The sequence below is a fragment of the Alternaria ventricosa genome (assembly GCF_023758065.1).
Source record: "Alternaria ventricosa strain BMP 2768 chromosome Unknown scaffold_8, whole genome shotgun sequence".
NCBI lineage: Eukaryota > Fungi > Ascomycota > Dothideomycetes > Pleosporales > Pleosporaceae > Alternaria > Alternaria ventricosa.
The window spans coordinates 472,390-491,310 of NW_026055688.1; the positions used below are offsets into that span (position 1 = coordinate 472,390).

At 53.0% G+C, this 18,921-nt stretch overlaps 9 protein-coding genes across 9 annotated transcripts; 4 read left to right on the plus strand and 5 right to left on the minus strand.

Moving 5' to 3' along the window:
* Window positions 1–58: 58 nt before the first annotated feature.
* Window positions 59–1,648, plus strand: J4E93_005400 (uncharacterized protein; the record flags this gene model as incomplete). The annotated part of the gene is made up of 1 exon (XM_049343321.1): window positions 59–1,648. The coding sequence occupies one exon, from the start codon at window positions 59–61 to the stop codon at window positions 1,646–1,648; it is 1,590 nt and encodes a 529-aa protein (XP_049199414.1).
* A 1,590-nt stretch (window positions 1,649–3,238) lies between these two features.
* J4E93_005401 (uncharacterized protein) lies at window positions 3,239–5,351 on the minus strand (the record flags this gene model as incomplete). Its single annotated transcript, XM_049343322.1, has 2 exons — window positions 3,239–3,255; window positions 3,311–5,351. The coding sequence occupies 2 exons, from the start codon at window positions 5,349–5,351 to the stop codon at window positions 3,239–3,241; spliced, it is 2,058 nt and encodes a 685-aa protein (XP_049199415.1).
* A 758-nt stretch (window positions 5,352–6,109) lies between these two features.
* Window positions 6,110–8,227, minus strand: MDV1 (Mitochondrial fission protein; the record flags this gene model as incomplete). The annotated part of the gene is made up of 3 exons (XM_049343323.1): window positions 6,110–6,382; window positions 6,431–8,050; window positions 8,102–8,227. The coding sequence occupies 3 exons, from the start codon at window positions 8,225–8,227 to the stop codon at window positions 6,110–6,112; spliced, it is 2,019 nt and encodes a 672-aa protein (XP_049199416.1).
* A 319-nt stretch (window positions 8,228–8,546) lies between these two features.
* Window positions 8,547–9,444, plus strand: J4E93_005403 (uncharacterized protein; the record flags this gene model as incomplete). Its single annotated transcript, XM_049343324.1, has 3 exons — window positions 8,547–8,617; window positions 8,665–9,316; window positions 9,367–9,444. 3 exons carry the CDS (start codon window positions 8,547–8,549, stop codon window positions 9,442–9,444), a joined length of 801 nt encoding a protein of 266 aa, XP_049199417.1.
* Window positions 9,445–9,597: 153 nt separating this feature from the next.
* Window positions 9,598–10,575, minus strand: J4E93_005404 (uncharacterized protein; the record flags this gene model as incomplete). Its single annotated transcript, XM_049343325.1, has 1 exon — window positions 9,598–10,575. The coding sequence occupies one exon, from the start codon at window positions 10,573–10,575 to the stop codon at window positions 9,598–9,600; it is 978 nt and encodes a 325-aa protein (XP_049199418.1).
* A 473-nt stretch (window positions 10,576–11,048) lies between these two features.
* J4E93_005405 (uncharacterized protein) lies at window positions 11,049–12,965 on the minus strand (the record flags this gene model as incomplete). Its single annotated transcript, XM_049343326.1, has 1 exon — window positions 11,049–12,965. The coding sequence occupies one exon, from the start codon at window positions 12,963–12,965 to the stop codon at window positions 11,049–11,051; it is 1,917 nt and encodes a 638-aa protein (XP_049199419.1).
* A 2,286-nt stretch (window positions 12,966–15,251) lies between these two features.
* On the plus strand, window positions 15,252–15,809 carry ALTA1 (Major allergen Alt a 1; the record flags this gene model as incomplete). Its single annotated transcript, XM_049343327.1, has 2 exons — window positions 15,252–15,589; window positions 15,650–15,809. The coding sequence occupies 2 exons, from the start codon at window positions 15,252–15,254 to the stop codon at window positions 15,807–15,809; spliced, it is 498 nt and encodes a 165-aa protein (XP_049199420.1).
* A 506-nt stretch (window positions 15,810–16,315) lies between these two features.
* Window positions 16,316–17,748, plus strand: ALG3_2 (dolichyl-P-Man:Man(5)GlcNAc(2)-PP-dolichol alpha-1,3-mannosyltransferase; the record flags this gene model as incomplete). Its single annotated transcript, XM_049343328.1, has 4 exons — window positions 16,316–16,436; window positions 16,501–16,745; window positions 16,798–17,076; window positions 17,131–17,748. The coding sequence occupies 4 exons, from the start codon at window positions 16,316–16,318 to the stop codon at window positions 17,746–17,748; spliced, it is 1,263 nt and encodes a 420-aa protein (XP_049199421.1).
* A 13-nt stretch (window positions 17,749–17,761) lies between these two features.
* On the minus strand, window positions 17,762–18,229 carry J4E93_005408 (uncharacterized protein; the record flags this gene model as incomplete). Its single annotated transcript, XM_049343329.1, has 2 exons — window positions 17,762–17,861; window positions 17,919–18,229. The coding sequence occupies 2 exons, from the start codon at window positions 18,227–18,229 to the stop codon at window positions 17,762–17,764; spliced, it is 411 nt and encodes a 136-aa protein (XP_049199422.1).
* Window positions 18,230–18,921: the final 692 nt, after the last annotated feature.

Below are 18,921 nucleotides of genomic sequence, written 5' to 3' on the forward strand. Positions count from 1 at the left end.
AAGCAAGAGTATATTTAGAGTGCGGCGGAGTACCGTGACCCCGATAATCTTTCACACGATGCCGCCGTCGGCACATTCAGGCCATTCCACAACGTCCTACCTGGCAAACTTGTGGTACGGTCTACGAATGGCACCTGAGTTCGCCACTGTGGATCTTACCATGGACGAGGAGCTGATCCGAGCAATCGTTGCGTCGAGGGGCTCAACCAAGATAATCGGCCATCTTCACGCAGCCATGGATTGGTACGATGTATTCTGGCTTGAGAAATACGATACAGCAATGCGCTTGGGCTGCAGCCTTGTACGCTTTACCCGGCCAGCCAACTTCATGGACGATAACGCCGCCATCCAATCATTTCGCAACACCATATACGCCAAGTCACAGAGAATACCCATGATATGCTACAATACCGGCCGCGCTGGTCGTCGCTCCGCTTGCTTCAACCAGGTTCTGACTCCTGTGATACCAGAAAAGCTACGAAAGGGCGCAGATTTCGAGACCAGAGCGCAGGGAAATCCGGAAACGTCGTGGCTTACTGTAACAGAAGCTACACATATTCTGTACGCATCGTTCACATATGACCCGATGGAGTTTTACATTATCGGTGCCGCAGCGGGTTACAGCCTCAGCCCTGCTATGCACAATGCGGCATATCGAGCGTGTGGTATGCCTCACCACTTTGACCGCCTTCAAACTGCGACATTGGACGAAAATATACGAGAGTTGTTGCGAAGACCGAACTTCGGCGGCACTGCAGTCAGCCAGCCATTCAAGGTGGATGCCATTGCTCTTACTCACTCGGTAAGTCGCCATGCTCGAGCGATTGGAGCAATCAACACGCTTCTTCCAATTCGCCATCTCAATGAAGATGGCAGTATACCCGATGCGGATGGCGTTGAGTTATATCAAGAACGCAACCAGTCAGGGCCTGTCAAAGCATTGTTTGGTGACAACACAGACTGGATTGGCATTCGATCTTGCATACGGAGAGGCCTGTCTCCTGCCAATGCTGTTCGTCCAACGACCACCTCCAGCCTCGTGATCGGGTCAGGAGGTATGGCTAGGGCGGCAATCTATGCCATGCTCCAGCTTGGCATCAAGAATATCGTAATCTTCAACCGAACAATCAAGAACGCACAAAATCTAGTCAGCTACTTCTCTGCACTAGCTGCAAGCCCATCGGCAGCCAAACTCTTCCCATCGTTCGTCCAGGGATCTCAACCCACCTTTCGCATACTTGAGTCGCGGGACGATCCCTGGCCAAAAGATCTCCGCGCACCGACAGTCATCGTATCATGTATACCCACGCATGCTGTAGGTGACGAACCATCGCCTGACTTCACGCTGCCCACTCAATGGATGCAATCTCCTTCGGGAGGTGTAGTGATAGAACTTGCTTACCGAACTCTCAATACGCCACTGACGAAACAAGTTCGCGAAGAAGCGTCAGCATCATGGATCTGCCTGGACGGCCTTGATCTGTTACCTGAACAAGGTTTTGCGCAATTCGAACTTTTCACAGGAAAAAGAGCTCCACGCAGGATCATGCGCGAGGAAGTGTTACGATGCTGGACCGACGAGCAAGGACACTCGAATCCTAATATGGTCCGCACGCGACTTGAAGCGATGGATGAGCAAGAGCCTTGAAGGCAACACTGTGGGGCGGCCGATTCATGCACGCTTCGAATACACTAAGGGCACACTTCGCTGTCACGGCAACATGACTTGTTGAGGGTTTGTTCATCAGCGCGGCATAGCTTTATTGGTCAAGCTACCCACACTGGTCTTTTTCCTGGTACAAAAACAAGACTCGCATGTTGAATGCAGTGATCAAGGAAACAACAGCACAGAACCGATCCTCCCTCCCACCTTGCTCCCTCAAGATTCTGAGAAGACAGCCTCAACAACTCTTTTGAAGCCGGTTTTCGCTCAACCGCAGAACACCTTGATAGTTCTGAAGCTGGCAATATTCACACAGACGTTTCCGGCGTAAACCTGCTGTTCGCGACCGTCGCAGCTCCCGGATTCGTAGATGAAGACTGCATTGAACATAACAAATCAGCTCTCATCGCCTTGTATCTAGCCCATGACGAAACCGAAATACATACCACGGCAGCCATCAGCTATAGCATTGACATCCATGGAGTTCTGGGGCAATGAGTAACAGCCTCCATCGGGATTGGCGTATCGGGTGCCCTGGTTGGCCCGGCATTCGGCATCGCTGGAGAACAGGGTGAAGGTGACGGCTGCGTCTACGAGGGCGGCCTCGGAAGCCATTACCAATGCGGAGGACACATCTTTCTTGATAATTGCGGCGCCGGCGGTGGTCGAGGGGAAGAGCAGGGGGATGGCGAGGAGGAGAGTGGAGAGCATGGATGACGTGGTAGCAGGCATATTTGCTTGAGAGGGATTTAGATGAAGTTCTGAACAAAGCGGTGGATGTTGATCTTGGAAGTTTGGTCGTTGGATATGCTGTCTGCTTTGCTTCTAGAGATGGGTAGAAAGGGGGGATACTTATACATCCTCATCGATTTGCTTGCTCTTCCCCTACTTACCTCTGAACCGTACCTGCACGAGTACACATCCCCGAAGCAACACCGCCTGTATCAAAGACGGTGCATTCCGTATACACTAGTCGCATGCTGATGAATGGCGTGAGGTCGTCCACCCGCATCACCTACACCAAGACAGCGAGCGTTGCACAACAACTCGGGGTATCTCGAAGTCCATCGATTGCGGTGGAAGCGCAGAAACCTCAGCTCAACTACCGCGAAGACAAAACTCAGTTGAGAAGTTGGGGAGACGCGGATATTTCTATGGTGTGATCCGGCTTACTTTGTATGCCTGTTCTTCCCATGGCATGACCCGGCTTACTTTCTGTGCCCGTACATCGTCATCATTGGATTTAGACCGTCTACCCAGCTCAGCACATATTGGACAACTATATTAACTTTGGGTTGATGTGAATGTAACCATGAGAAGAGAGCGGTGTGTCGAGTTACAAACAGCTACGCCACTGCAACAACTCAGCTATACACTTGGTACAGCAAACACAAAAGTTTCACCAACGCTTACATGTATACAATTGAACAAGGTAAAATATATTGGTAAAAGGTCCAGCATCAAGCCACCCTCAATAGATCAAACAAGGAATAATCTACATAGGAAGATGAGAGGTACCGAAAACAGCCATCGGTCTATCGATCTACGCTTCGCAAAAGGCAAACCATGTATCGCTTAGAAGTTCATCAAATCTATTCCATGTTAGCTGAGGCACAATCATACACTACCAAGGAAGGAATAACATACCTCGTCCGAACAGCGCCCTCTTGGTCCAGTCCATGGCGAGTAAACACCTTGTCCTGAGGCTGACGCTCTGTGCAAAGTAGACGCCTCTCCACAGGTAGACGGCCAGCAGACCCCCGCTCAAGCCGTAGCCGTTGTAGTCGAAGATAGCTGCGTTACCGATGTATGCCAAACTACCCAGATGCTTGTATTCGAAAGCCTTGTACACCGCATCGTCCAGGTCACCGTAGTCAACGTTATTGAGTGCCATGCCGGGAGCTGCTTGGGCGATCTTGTTGAACTTGCGACCGAGGTATTCACCCTGCTGGTTAGCGCGCTGGGCGGTGGCGGGTAGGGATGTGAGCTTCGAGTCGATCTGGAAGAGCAGCTCTCTAAGCTCGCCAAAGTCCAGAGTGCCAGACTTGTCCTTGTCGTACTGCTCGAACAGCTTGTCTAGGCGACGAAGATGGTTCGCTGCTTGTGGGAAGCGTTGCTTGACGCGTTTGGCGATGCCGCGCCAGTCCGAGTACGAGATCTGCAGCTTCTCGGGGTCCTTACCCTTTTCCCAGGCAGTCGTGCGTAGGAAGTTCACGATGTGATCAGAGACGTTGTTCTGGACTGTTGCGCAGTCACCAATAGCGTAAACGTCACCGAGAGGTGATCCGTTCAAACGAAGATGTGTGTCGGTTTCCAGAGCGTGTTTGTTGTTCTGTCCGTCCAGTTTGGCAGCGAGACGCTTGCAGAGATCAGTCTGCGCAACACCAGTTGACCATAGGCAGAAACCCATAGGGATCTCCTTGGTAACCACTTTGCCGTTTTCGTCCTTTTGCGAGAAGAGAATCTTGTCCGATTGTACTTCTTTGACGCGCGAGTTTGTGAGGATGTCGACCGAGTCATGGGCGAAACGTTGCTCAGCGTACTGAGATAGGGCCTCTTCGTAGGTGTTCAGGATGTGACTTCGGGACTGAATAACGTGGACGGAGATTTCGTTGCGTAGAAGCTTAGGGTAGAGCTTGCAGAGATCCTCGTTCAGCATGTCGAACAGCTCGGCCGCGAACTCTACGCCAGTAGGTCCACCACCGCAAACCACGAACGATAGAAGTCTTCGCCTCTCTTCGTCAGATGTTGTTGGTAGGCACGCGTACTCGAGGTTCTTGACGACCTGGTTACGGATAATTCTGGCATCGCTGATGTCCTTGAGGAAGTGGCAGTGTTCGAGACCCTTCACACCATGCGAGTTTGTGACGGATCCGACGCCGATAACAAGCTTATCGTAGGGCACATAGAATCTCTGCTCCTGGCCCTTGGCATCTACAGCTGAGCACTCGATGAGCTTCTCAGAGAATTCCACGTCTTCAGCCTTTGCCTTGAGGAAGTGCCCGCGAACTCTCCTGACAATCTTTCGGACTGGTTCGACGAGGGACCGGAGCTCCAGCGTTCCGACGGTAGCGGAAGGCAGCATCGGCGTGAAGAGGAAGGTGTTGGACGGCGAAATAACGACAACGTGGTAGTCATCCTGGTTCAGCTGCTTCAGAAGGGCCACGCTACCCCAGCCCGTACCCAGTATGACCAACTTTGGCTTGTGCTTGAGCTTCTTATTCTCGGGCGTTTCATCGTCGTCAACGAAGTGGTCGGCGATAGGCAGGTTCTTGGGTCCACCTCTCCTCGGGCTGAGTGCGAGCTCGGAGACGGGGATATCGGTCGCAATAGGGTCCTCGTTGTATGTGTAGGCGTCGTAGACGAAGAAGGCGATGACCAAGACACCGCTGACGGCGACGAAAGAGCCGAGCATGGCTGCTGTTCGGTAGGCATACCGAGCGAGGCGTGATCGCGGAGCTTGAAGAGGTTTCGTTGAGACGGTTCTTATCGCGGTCGTGGTGGGGGTTTGCCTGCTTAATTGTGAGGTCTGTAGGACGGCGCGTCTCGCAGCGGATGCTGGGCTGCCATTGCTGAAGGACGTGCGGAATTGTGTGTTGGTCGCTCGCGGTAACCGTCTGCAGAGAATTGAGGCCCTGGAGGTGGCATTGTACCCGCGCGACAGCGACGCGGCCTGTCGTGGGAGCATCGCGGGAATTCGGAGCTCGAGCGGAGCGCGTGAAACCGGGAGAGGAAGCCGGCGATGAGATGGGATAGAGGTAGGCGCCTACACGAGGGTTACCAGCAATTGACTCTTCAATTGCAAAATTAGAGATGAGAAGGCATAGGTAGATAGGACAAGCGAATGTAGTATGCAAAGGCCACGGCGGCGTGGGAGCAGGGATAGGCGTCTCAGAGCGCGGAAATGTCAATCGGGGTTCAGCGTTACGTCACCATGGCAGATCGGAGCTTCGCGGGCCATCCTTGCATGGTTCCACCACCAACCAAGCTTCCACTGGGCCCGTCTGCCGCGTGCTTGTAACGTCTGCTGTGCCTGTCAGAACTATGTTTCCATGTCTCTACTACACAGATGGGATTGTAACATGGCCTGCAATAACGCGGATACGTCTCTAAACATCACTGTGAGCTGATGTATTCTCTACTAGTGTACTGAACTTGTTCCTCACCAAGCATGCATCCCGCCCGGGCAGACTTCGTGTTTGATTGAAGTTAGCACGGTCGTTGTGGATAATGTCTGTATCGATCTCCCGTCTGAAAGCGGCCCGCCTGCGTCACGACTGACGTTGGGTGGACGAAAACTTGGTCCTTGCAGTGGCATAAAATTGATTGGTAGTGATATCGTAATGAGTATTCTGCAACAGTGCAACACTTTGCCATTTACATGACTGGCATATGCGCAGCCCGTTCTTATATACAATCCTCATCGCTTCTACTTCTATAGTTCTGCTAACACGACCAGACACCAACGGTACCGTCTCTACGTCCTTCAACCAGATAGCCATCCTTTATCCTGACGTGTTCGATGATGGAGTGTGTCGTCTTGTCGTTCTCGTCAGCTCCGGGTCCGCAGTCCCAGTGCCTTCCGTCTGTCTTGTCGTAGACCTTGACTACGTCCGCACCTGCAGCAGACACAATTCGGCGTGAGTCGAACATCATGCTGGTGATGGCGTGGTCGTAAGCGTAGGCGTCTGCAATAGCACCGGTTCGGAGATCCCAGATCTGTGCATGTTAGTCAGGGAAGACTCGGAGGAAAGAAAGTTGACTTACGCGAATACTCCTGTCGGCACTACCGGTCACGAGATGGACATCATCGAATTGCAGGGCGGTGACAGGGCCTGTGTGACCGACGAGACTTCGGTGAACTTGCCCGCTACGCAGATCCCATAGACGTACCATACCGTCAGCGGTACCACAAGCAAGTGCAGCATCGAAGCACTGTATGGCGCCTACGAAGTCGGCAGAGGAGTCGGCAGAGCGTCCCGTCTGTCGCCATGTGCTGTTGGAGGTGTTCGTAGCTGTGGCTTGGGCGGCAGCCCAGAGGACATCGAGCGTCTGCACGCATCGTCCCTTGACCAGATCCCATTGCCGTAGTGTCTTATCTGCAGAACCGGAAACTAAAGTGTCGCCACGGAAATGTAGCGCAGTAACTTCGTCGACGTGTGATTCGAGGGAGAAGAGAGGGCAGTCCTGCATGCTGGTCGACGGTGGCGCAGGGGGTGCGTCTTCCGAGTTTTCAAATGCCAGACCGTCGTCACTTTCTTCATCGGGCTTGTTTATCCGGTTGTCCATGGGCGCGTATTCGGCCTTGCTCAAGTCCCAGAGTTTTATCGAAGCGTCCATTGAGCCGGTTGCGACGATATTCTCTTCGACCTGTAAGCAGCGCACGGAAGACAGATGACCCTCGAGCATTCCAATGCACCGTCCGGCGCTCAGATCCCATACTCTTACTGTGTCGTCTAGCGATGCGGTAACCATCATGCCCCACGGAGCGTCAAAGTCCATGGCGGTGATGGCGTCCATGTGCGCGGGCAGTTCCTTGATCTTGGATCCTGACTGTAGATGCTCGTGTAGTACGGGCATGGACATCCTCTTTGACAGCCTCTTGGCCTTGTTCTTCGTCTTGGGCGAGGAGGGTATCTTCTGGTATATAGACTCGGACATGAATTCGCCCTTGCCTTCTGACTGCTCGTCGCTTGTTTGCGACCCTGCCGTCTTGGGCGCCAGTGCAGCCTCGTCGTCCAGCTCTTCTTGCAGGTCCTCGATGCGGTTGTCCACGGTCAGCAGGTCCTGCTCCAGCTCGCCCTCTTCGATTTCAAGCCCCGCCAGACGGTCGAGGACCATCTTGCGCATGGTATTGAGGTTGGCGATCTTGTTGTCGATTTCGTGTATCTCGGCCACGCACATGTGCTTGCGCACGCCCATCATCTCGAGGCGGTGGCCCATGCTGTTGCGCTGCTTCCTCAGCTTCTGCATCGAGGGGGGCACATTGGGATCGTCGTCGTCTTCCCCGCCACCGATCAGGCGCTGGCCGCGCGCATTGTGGCGGCCGTGTTTCTTCGCATGGCTGTCGGGGGCGTCGGGCAGCGAGGCCTCGAAGCCCTGGAAGAGGGAGAACTCGGCGTTGTCCTCGGGGATGTTGGACAGCAGGTCGTTGGGGATGTAGGCAAGGGCGCGCTGCTGGATCTCGGGGACGGAGATTCGCGAGCGCACGATCTCGCGGGGGGTGGTCTGGGCGAAGGAAAAGACGGAGCGCTGCATCAGCGGGCGGCGGAGCTCGCGGTGGAGCTCGCCAATGGCGTTCTGGTAGTGCTGGGAGACTCCTTCGGCGCCTATCAAGCTGCCGGCGGTGGCTGTGACTTTTTTGCCAAAAGCTTGCAGATGGCGGGTCTAGCGAGCATTAGCATCACCGTGTGCTCAGGGAAGGTGCGGTGGGGCTACATCGGGGAGCGAGTCTATGAAGCTGCTCTCGTCGTCGTCGTCAAAGGCCTGCGAGTACCGCGGCGACCGCGGGCTGGTGGACCGGCCGCGACCTGGGGATCCATTGCGGGCGGTTGACGAGGCCATGCGAGCAGGCGTGGCGGGAGACTCAAGGGCGGCGCAGTGAAGGAGACGTCGCTAGGGCATTCTTTATCTTTGCATGTCAAATCGTGCGGCTCGCGTGTGCTACAAAAGGCCAATAGGCGGTGAGGCGCGTCGGGGTGCTCGAGGTGGTGATACCTAGGTAGTGGTGTTGCGGAGGGGAGGACTATCGAGCTCAGCAGTCGGCACCCGCCTGCGTCATCCGCCGAAGAGCACCGCCGATGCTCGGGACACGACCGGACTGCCATGGCTGCAAACACCATTCACCCGCATACCTACCCTTTTGGGACTTTGAGGAGGAACCATGGACGCGGCAATTGACCTCTCCGACGCGTCCAAGGCGCTTGACCTGGCCAACATCCGCTTCCAGCTCATGTACGCCTCCCCGCCATACGCGCCTGAGTCTCACTGACAGCAAACAGTCGGCTCGAGGATACAATCACCTTCCACCTAATCGAGCGCGTGCAGTTCCCCCTCAACAGGACCATCTACGTCCCCGGCGGCGTCGATATTGGCGAGCCCGAGACCAGCCTGTTCGACTGGATGCTCCGCGAACAGGAGCGCCTGCAGTCCCTCGTCCGCCGCTACCAGTCGCCCGACGAATACCCCTTCTTCCCAGAGGTCCTCCAGGAGCCCATCCTCAAGCCCCTCAACTACCCGCAGATCCTCCACCCGAACAATGTCAACGTCAACGCCCAGCTGAAAGACTGCTACATCAAGCACATCCTGCCCGCCGCATGTCTGCAGACAGACCGCGAGGACAGGGGAGAGTCGCAAGAGAACTACGGGTCCTCTGCTACCTGCGATGTTATGACCATCCAGTCCCTGTCGCGGCGCATACACTTTGGCAAGTTCGTTGCCGAGGCCAAGTTCCAGCAGGAGACGGAGCGCTTCGTCAACTTGATCAAGGACGAAGACAGGAAAGGCATCGACGAGGCCATCACAAATGCTGCGGTGGAAAAGAAGGTACTGGAGAGACTGAGGTTAAAGGCCAAGACCTACGGCACAGACCCGGACCTGGGCGCAAACGGCTCGTCCAAGGTGAATGCAGACGCCGTCGTTGGCATGTACAAGGTACGTTAGGTGGTCTCAGTATATACACAGCGTACTAACAGGTAACACAGGATTGGGTCATTCCCCTAACAAAAGAGGTTGAAGTCGAATATCTCATGCAACGACTAAAAGGCACACAGTGGGAATAGACCTCGCGTGCAATCAAGAAGACCAATACTGCCCAATATCCTGACCCAAGCCGCCCTCACATTGAAATACATGAATGACGTGGGCTGTTCGCCACGAGTTCCCCTCTAGCTTTTCCGTCGCACCACCAGCATACTGATCAAAACTCGATCCGTCTAGTCCAGCTCGTGGAACTTCATAACGTGGGGCTTCTGGGCTTCGCACTCGAGCTTGAGGTCTTTTTGGGAGTAAACCTGGATACGCCGTGCCTCCTCCTTCCACTCATCGAGCTTCATCTCAAGTCGCCTCTCACACGTGCTGAAGTATTTCCGCCAGATCAAGTGCCCCAAAGCGCTGCAAGTCATCGCCAAGTTCATCGCAACCATCAACGTAACTATTGATTTGATGGACGGACCAGACTGACTCAACAAGAAGGACACAAAGAAGGCCACAGCGATTCCAGTAAGCAAGCATAGTCGCTGGTAACGGTCCCCTCGATTGAGATCGTACTGCATCCAGTAGTCCAACATGGACATAATCGTAACGAAGATAACCATGCCAATTGACGGATTGGTGACAATCCTCGGTTGTTTCGCAGACTGACACATATCGGTCGAATGCCGGCAGCCGTAGTAATTCTTCACGATGTTGTGCAAGCCCCATTGCCCCCACGTGAGCATGCATGTGAATCCGAGATTGGATTTACGTCGCAGCTCGATTACGCCATAGACACGTCCAGCGAAAGGTATCCGTCTTCTCATGTGGTCGAGCACGATCGGCTCAGGCAGGCGCACCTCGTCATAAACAGTTCGAGCCTCAGGTGTCTCAGCTACAAATACAACTAGTCTTGTCGATGACCTGTCGTAAGCGCCTTCTGGTTTTGGATCAGTCGGCAGATCTGTATCCTCTTCTGAAGAGTTTTCAAAATCCTTCTCTGGGTACAGTGCCTTCGGCCGCATACGAAAGCTATACACATTTGACTTTGTGATAGCTCGGAACTTTGCTGGCCAGTCTTCAGCCGATTCCTTCGACTCTGGGTAAACGAGCATTACGTCGAGGCCGTAGTCTTCCGCGCCTTTCTCGCTGTCGCAAGGCTGGACATGACGAGGAGAGGCGCGGGGAAGGTACTTTGAGAGGCTGAAGATGCCTGACATTGTTGCTGATGGAGGGGTCGGTATCCTAGAATCGTGTGCGTAACCAATGAACCTTGTTGTTGTTGGAAATTCAAAAAGCAAAAAGGGAATGGTGATCTAGGCGTTCTTGTGAGAGGACCTCTTATTTGAGGTGGAAGAGGCATATGACGTTCGGCTGAGTGTTATCCTGATTGGTGTATATCTTGCGAGGTGCTGACCGGATCGTCGGCATTACAGCTATCCTATGGCATCGTCTGTATGGTTGTCATTAGCCTGCACAATATATGGGCAGGCTTTAGGTTGGGATACTACGTCAGAGGCTTGGCTTTGCATGCTTCTTCGCTCCAACCATTGCAAGCATACTTGGAGACGTTCCTGAGTGGGAGATGATGAAATAAACGACTACATTAGTGAAGCAACTATTGTTTGGTCGGAACTATAACGCAACGTAATGAAATGAAATCACCCTAGAATTCATATGCCAGCCTCCCACATCACTCAACTTCGTCGTCGCTAGTCAAGTAGTCATCAAATGGCGAGTAAGGCTTCCACCACAGTGTTAAACCATCTTTGGCCGTCTTGTACTTCTGCAATCCAGCGTCCTCATAAGGTCCGTAACACTCTGCCGATGGATTGAAGCCTATGATGACATGCGATGAATGATCGAATATACCCATTGTAGACGTTCTACTACGCTTCCTCACGCCAGCGAAGATGCCGTTGAGAAGGGCCTTAGGCGGGTTGGAGAAGCTAGTAGGTATATAGGGTTCTGATGTGTCGCTGGCTGTCATGGAAGGAGCATGGGTGCGAGAGCAAAGTAGGGTTTGATCAGACAATAATTCAGCGTCGGGCTTGCTCTCTGTGATTGTGCTACTTCGATATCTCAAAGAGAGGGTAATGCTATTCGTGAGTAGCGTACCGTCCATTCCAAACATCGGTTGTTTCTTACTATCGTCGGTAGCGCGACTGGAGGCCCCTTGATGCACATCCTCCAGTTCATGGATCGTTGTACGGTTCTTGGGCTCCGTTGGGGTACGGTTGGTGACTGTCGTAGGTATGTCTTCCAGTTCGCAGAGTATGGATTGTTGCCCAGTCTTCTGAGACAGGTGCTTGGCGAACCTTGCAGGCATACCGTCCAGTTCACAAACCGTAGCTTGTGGATTTCTGTTCTTGGGAATACGCCTGGCGACTCCCTCCAGCTCATGAATGACAGGTTGCTTCTTTGTTCTGGAGAGACCCTGGCCCGCAGATACCACAGCACCGCTATCCAGTTCATGAACTGTAGAATGCTTCCTGGTGATTTTGGTGGTCTGACCGCTCGTTCCCTCCAATTCATGGATCGTGAAGTTTTGCTTTGAGTTGTTGGGAACGTGACCGAGAGCTCCTTCCAGCTCATGGAGCGTAGGCTGTTGCTTTGCCTTCCTGCATCTGTGAGTGGCAGTCACTACGGGCACACTCTCCATCTCGTGGAACACAGGAGCGTGTTTCGCTATCTTAGGCATTTTGGTGGCTTCGGTCGGCTGAGCTGATTCATCCGGAACGGAGAGCTCGTGAACCCCATCAGTTTGATTGCTGAATCCAGACTTCCTCGTTTTTTCTGATGTTCGATGACGAGTGGGGCCTTTGAGAACGGTGTCTTTCAGCTTTTTGAACGCTGATTTCTTTGAGCCTGTGGGCTTCTGCACACTAGCTGATGTTTGACTTTGATGGAGGCTCGATGTGTCTAGCAGGGTCGGTGCTTCGGGAAGGGATCGTAGAATCTTCTTCCGGTCCCCGTCGGCAGTCCGATGGTTGTTGAACGATTGGTATGTGCTCTTCAATTGGTCATTTTTGATCGGCTGACATGCTTGGTAGGTAGTCTGAGTTGGCGGATTTCTAGCACTCTGTCCTTTCAGGGACTGCTCCCAACCCCTCAAAGCAATTCGCGTAGTTGTCGAGATGATGTCGTGCTCTTGGTGTGTAGTGCTTTCCCTGTCGTATATGACGAACTCTCCTACAAACCGTGCTGCGGTAGTCACCGTAGCTCCTTCGCTGGTATTATTTGCTTCACTGTCCAAGCTGCTATTGTCGCTCACTGTGTCGACAACTTCATCATCGATCAATTTGGCATCGTCATCTGAGCCGCTGTCGTTGTTTTCCACGCTGATAGTTTCAGTTTCTGCTTCTTCTTCGTCTTCCCACTCATCATCACTGGATGCAATAGGGGAGCTGTCGCTGGCCACATCGTCACCAAGCTCGCTATCCATGTCATCTACCGAAGCGTTGTCGAGAGCTTCATCAACGTCATCGCTTTCACCGTTGGCGTCTCCGTTTTCACCACTTTGGTTACCCTCGCTGCCCGGGTAATCGTCGTCGGCGTTCTCGTCATAGTCATAGCTAAGATTTCCTTTCTTGGTGTAGGTGGCTTCCATCTCAGAAGGATCCGTGATTTAGGCAAGCCAATTTAGTTGGAAAGAAGGAAGAGAGCAGCAAAAGCCGATAAGATTGCGGGCGACGAGCATGAAAAAGTGACCAGATTGAGGTTTACACCTAAAAGATACTCTTGGGTAACCAGTATCGCGCGTACGTACCCGTTGTTGGGAGATGATTTGTTCCGCGTGTACCGCATTCAATGCATGCTGCCATCGATTTGCTGGCTTGGTATGTTGACCTTGTGTTCCGACCGGTGAGCCACGGTAGTAGGACGGGTACTTACTGTGGTACACCTCCTCCTTTTGCAACACATTCCGCAATCGGGACATTGTGACAACACCCGCAACACATCCCGTATGACAGATGGTGGTAGATCTCGGAACCTGTTACCCTTACATGCATGCTTGCATCTGAAAGCTCGGCCTTCAAACTTGCCACGCAGAAGAATTCTTGTACCATCTCTCATCATGCGTACTTCCAAATTCCATGGATGGACGACACCGCTACACTGGGTGTGCTTTTCACTCTCCTTGGTCTCGTCTCATCCTTCCCTCCGCCCATGTGTATTGTGTCAGGGTCTTACGTATGACCTCGTGTAAGACGTGTGCCCTTACTGATCCGCTGTTGAATGTCCAGCATAAGATACGGTTGAATAGCTCCAGCCGGATTCGTGAGCGGTAGATTGAAGGATTTGCCAAACAGCCTTGGCTAATCACGACTGAGTTTCTCTTCATTGTACCGTCAACAAGAGTGTTCTCTGATTCCGTACATCGTTGCCGCGTCCACATCTCTGATGATTTATCGGTCCTAACGGCACCGAGTGCAAGGACATCTATCCGACCGAGTCCGAGAAAATTAGCGAAATGTTCAGTCATCAGGTGAGATCATGGCAGATGCCGACAGTTCGCAAAAGCAACGATGAGATCTCCTGGATGACCAACAAAAACCGTGAAATAGTTGGGTACTACCATGGCTTTGCGCACGGTGGTGAAGTTGCTTTGAGTTTGTCGCCACTCGTCATGGTGCCTCAAGTTAGATGTGCATCTAGGTTGTGAAGGTTTCGTGCAGAATTGAGGCCGAGCCCGCGATCGCAGGTACAGAAATAGCAAACATAGCGTGCCGACGGAGCTCCTCCGAGGGTGCGTTAGTGGTGTTGGTGCTGGTGTCAAGCTCTCCAGGGCTGTGTTTGAGCGTGGACCCTGGGCTCGGGCCATCCAGGTGATCGGCAGCCACACCCGCAACAACCGGTTCGATGATGCAACTCACTCCACCTGGGCAGATGTCACGGCTCAACTTCCCACCATCTCGGTTCAATCCCAAGCGATGTCGTATTTCGATCCTTCGTTCACGAGAGATCTTCATGCTAATTATTCAAGGTGATAAAGGGAACGCCGATTACTGATCTTGCCCTCGCCCTTGCACTCAGACCACCTGAAATCTTGGACGATGAGGTTGTTCGGGAACGCACTGGTCGAACTCTACAGGATCACCGTCATCATTCGCATGGCCAATTTCCTCACACGAGTAGACTCACAGCGCTCATGCTCGATGTCTCGAGCATGGAAATTCTCTATTACTCGTCCAGTGTGTGGATGGACTAAAGTCCTTCCTGGGCACTCTCAAATGTACTGAGCCGATACTAATATCAAAGAAATAGTCGCTTAAAATGGCATGCATGGCATGGCAACAGCCACTAGAAAACCTGCAGTTCAGGACGTCATATGGCTAGCGCTCGGAAGCGAGGTATTGCACAGCCAGCCGACCGGGCAGCGCCCAATGCTACTGTGCATACCTGGTCCATCACACTAGACGTCACATCTCGTATGTTTAGTAAGGTTCAAGCCCCGTTAGGTTTACCAACTGCCCGGATAGGACATCTTTGTCGCCCCATCCGGTCGCCCCGGATGCCGCTACTCGGTCGCGACACCGTTAGCAAGCATGCTGAGGCTCCAAAACTGGGGAAGAGTGTCTTTTCGGCGCCGCCGGCATGGACCGATGCTCGTGTTCCGGGAGAAGTTTCATGGTACACTCTTCTCGTGTGCTCTAGTGAGTATGGCCAAGGATGACGCTTGATGTCAACCTCCTCGTGTTGAACCTTGGGGTTAGGCGGACACGATAATCGGGGTAGAAGTACGACGCTTCAATACGAGGGAGATGACTATATAATGCCAGGCAGGTATCTCAGTTTCTACTCATCATCAAACATCAACTCTCACACTCAATAACAACAACAACCTATTACACTACTCAACACTCCAACTCAATTTCAAACCAACTCCATCAAAATGCAGTTCACCACCATCGCTTCTCTCTTCGCTGCCGCTGCCGTTGCCAGCGCTTCACCCCTTGAGGTCCGCCAGACCACCTGCCCAGTTTCGACACAGGGTGACTACGTCTGGAAGATCTCCAACTTCTTCGGCCGCAAGCCTGAGGGAACCTACTACAACAGCTTCGGCTTCAACATCAAGGCTACCAACGGAGGTACCCTCGACTTCACCTGCTCTTCTCAGGCCGACAAGCTTGAGGACAACAAGTTCTACTCTTGCGGCGAGAACAGCTTCATCAGCTTCGCTTTCTCGAGCGACCGTGATGGTCTGATCATCAAGCAGGGCGTCGACAACGAGTAAGTCATTTCCACACCTTTGAATGCGCGGGTCGTTCAAGTTTGCTAACATTTCCTCAGCCTCACCTATGTCGGTACCACCACTCTTCCCAGCTACTGCCGTGCCGGTGGCAACGGCCCTCAGGACTTCGTCTGCCAGGGTGTCTCCGATGCCTATGTCACCCTCGTCCCGCTTCCCGCCGCCGCTGCTCCTGCGTGTCCGGCACCCAGCCAGTACTAAGAATAGGCTATGACCTTTCTTAGCACTCCCAATTATCCCAGCGCTTCCTGTATAGACATTCTTTAGACCCTAGACCTAATGCAACATTAATTTCCTCATTACTCGTGCCACTCTGACCACGACAACAGCATCGTGCTATGTTTGTGTCAAAGACGTGCTTGAGCTGCGACTTGAGTCTGTTCACTGAATTTATTGGAAAGACAGCTTTTGAATTGAATATTTTATATAAAGACTTGACTGAAAGAGTGTCGAAATCCTGGACGCGCAACCTTCGCGCTTGCCTCAAATAGCGCAACAGCGTCTGACTCCGTACAAAACGTGCAGTCGACGTCAAACCACCACCCACAGCTCGCACGAGAAGAATGATGCCTGAAACACACGTCGCGCGAAACTGCCATCCTTGAAACCTCAAACCTCCTTCCCACGTGACACGCGACGCGAACTATAACAGCATCGTTAACCCCCGAACTTGCCATCACCAAAAACCGCGTGCAACAAACGCCGCCATGTCGCTCCTCGCCCGCGCAAAAGACCTAGCCTACAATCCCGATCACACAAGATGGATGACTCCGCTCCTCCTCGTAGCAGACGCCGCGCTCTCAGGCGTGATAATCGAGAAGATACCTTGTTCGTGCTCCTTTCTCACTCACCACCGGAAACGCACCACGTGTCCTAACAGCGAGGCTTCTAGATACGGAGATAGACTGGACAACTTATATGCAACAGATAGCCATCTATCTAAAAGGCGAGCGCGACTATAAGAATATTGCTGGTTCGACAGGTCCGCTCGTGTACCCTGGTGCGCATGTGTGGATCTACAAGCATCTTTACAAGTGGACGGATGAAGGGCGGGATATCGCTCTCGCGCAGTACATTTTCGCGGGAGTGTATCTGCTTACGCTTGGTGTGGTGTTCCAATGTTATAGGAAGGCGCGGGTGAGTACTTTCCCATTCTGGCTGTTGATGTTGGAAGCTGACATGTTGATAGGTTCCACCCTACATCTTTCCGCTGTTGATTCTATCAAAGCGCATGCATAGCATTTTCATGCTACGGTGCTTCAATGATTGTTTCGCGGTGCTCTTCTTCTGGCTGGCTGTCTTTTGCTATCAACGCGATCAATGGCATCTGGGGAGCGCGCTGTATAGCACAGGCCTAAACGTCAAGATGAGCCTGTTATTGCCTCTGCCAGCAATGGGTATCCTGATGGTCATGAAGTTGGGTGGAAGAGAAGCCTTGACACAGGCCATGATCATCGTGCAGGTTTCGGTAAGTAAATCATCGGTCATGGACTCTTATCAATTGATGCTAATCAAAATGTAGGTTTTGTATGGCTACCCCTTCAGGAAGCGCGCACCAAGCTATTTCGCCCGCGCTTTCGAGCTCAGCCGTGCCTTCCTTTACAAATGGACCGTAAACTGGCGCTTCGTCCCGGAATCTACGTTCCTCTCGCGCCCTTTCGCCATTGGCTTACTCGCTCTGCATGTTGGCCTCCTCATCTGGTACGCGCGAACCCGCTGGATCAAGCCCTCGAAGCGCAATGTCAAAGAATTCCTCAAGCTTTGTATTCCAGCCATTGAGCCCCGGGACCAGGACACCATGTCCAGCAAGATCACCCCGGATTTCATTATGACGACGATGTTGACCGCGATGACCATCGGCCTCCTTTGCGCGCGGAGTCTGCACTACCAGTTCTACGCGTATGTCGCGTGGTGCACGCCGTTTTTGCTGTGGAAAGCAGGCTTCAACCCAGCCGTTGTATATGCATTATGGGGCGCGCAAGAGTGGGCGTGGAATGTGTACCCGAGTACATCGGCAAGCTCGGCGACGGTCGTGGGCGTTCTGGCGATTACGGTCGCGGGCGTATGGTGGGGAACGAGGAAGGAGTACGAAGGCGTGACGAAGGGTATAATTGAGGAGGACCATGCGCACGCCGAGTGATGCGACGAAGAACTCAATCCTCGTCTGAGTCGCTGGGCGGCATCTTGCCGACGGTCGATTCCTCGTCGTCGCTGTCTTGGACGTACGTCGACTTCTTTACGAACTCCTTGGGCCTGTATACTATTGTTAGCGCTCTGTACACATACTATATGATACCCGTTTGAGCATACCAGTAGCTCATCTTCCTCCACGCCTTCTCATCGCGAACCACGTTCACAATCTCTCCATCCAGCTTGTTCTCACGGTCCGCCAGAGCAGACATATCTATAACCACGTAACTGCCCCTCTTGATCCATACTGTTGATCGGAACCTCGCTTCTAGCTCGGCAAGGACAGGCTTGCCGTCTGGCAGCTCGGCGGCATAGATGTTCTTGCCTTCGGCTTTGGTGATGCGCGCGATCGCGTGATTGGGCGCCAAAGCGTCAGGCGGTGTGATTGTGCTGTCTATAGTGGCAAGGACATTGCGCTTTGGACGGGCCATGTTGGGGTTGAGCTTTGGTAAGCAGGGTGGAGAAGTTATCGGTTGTGGTAGTTTTGGAGACAATATGGGAGGGGTGCTCGTGAATTTCCAAGCAGGAAGGTGTGGCCGAGCCCAGTGGGGAAGTTGTCCCCGCCCCTCCGAACCCCAAAAGTTCGCACTTTCACAACCTTCTGGGTATTGCGCCCTTTCTGGTCACGGGCCTAGACCCAGTTCCCTCCGACTGTCGGATCCATTGCCAGGAATGAACGGCTATCTGCACCATTAGACGCGTCTGTGTCCCTGCAAAACGTTTCACAGGCTTTATGATCGACTTGCTTACCGACCGTTCACCATCTCCACACTGCTGCAGCGCGACCACACGATACTTACCCGCCAGCTGTGATAGGCCCCAAGTCGGAGCCGGCGCGTGTTTATCTGGTAATGTAGGGTAATTGTGCATCCCATGATTTATCAGCGATAGCGCCCTCAGCCTTTGCTTTGCCCAGTAGTGTCCTCGTCGAGTACTTCGTGGACTACCGTATTAAGGGTCTAGGGTCTTCCGCACATCGTCGCTCGGGCTACTTTCTTATTTATGACCCTTCCCTTCGCATCTGCACTGAACTTGAACGTCCAATTACTTCCTACTACCTGAAACACACAATCAGAAAGAACATTTCTCAGGCGCGTAGTCCAGGGCTTTTGCATCCTCTTCG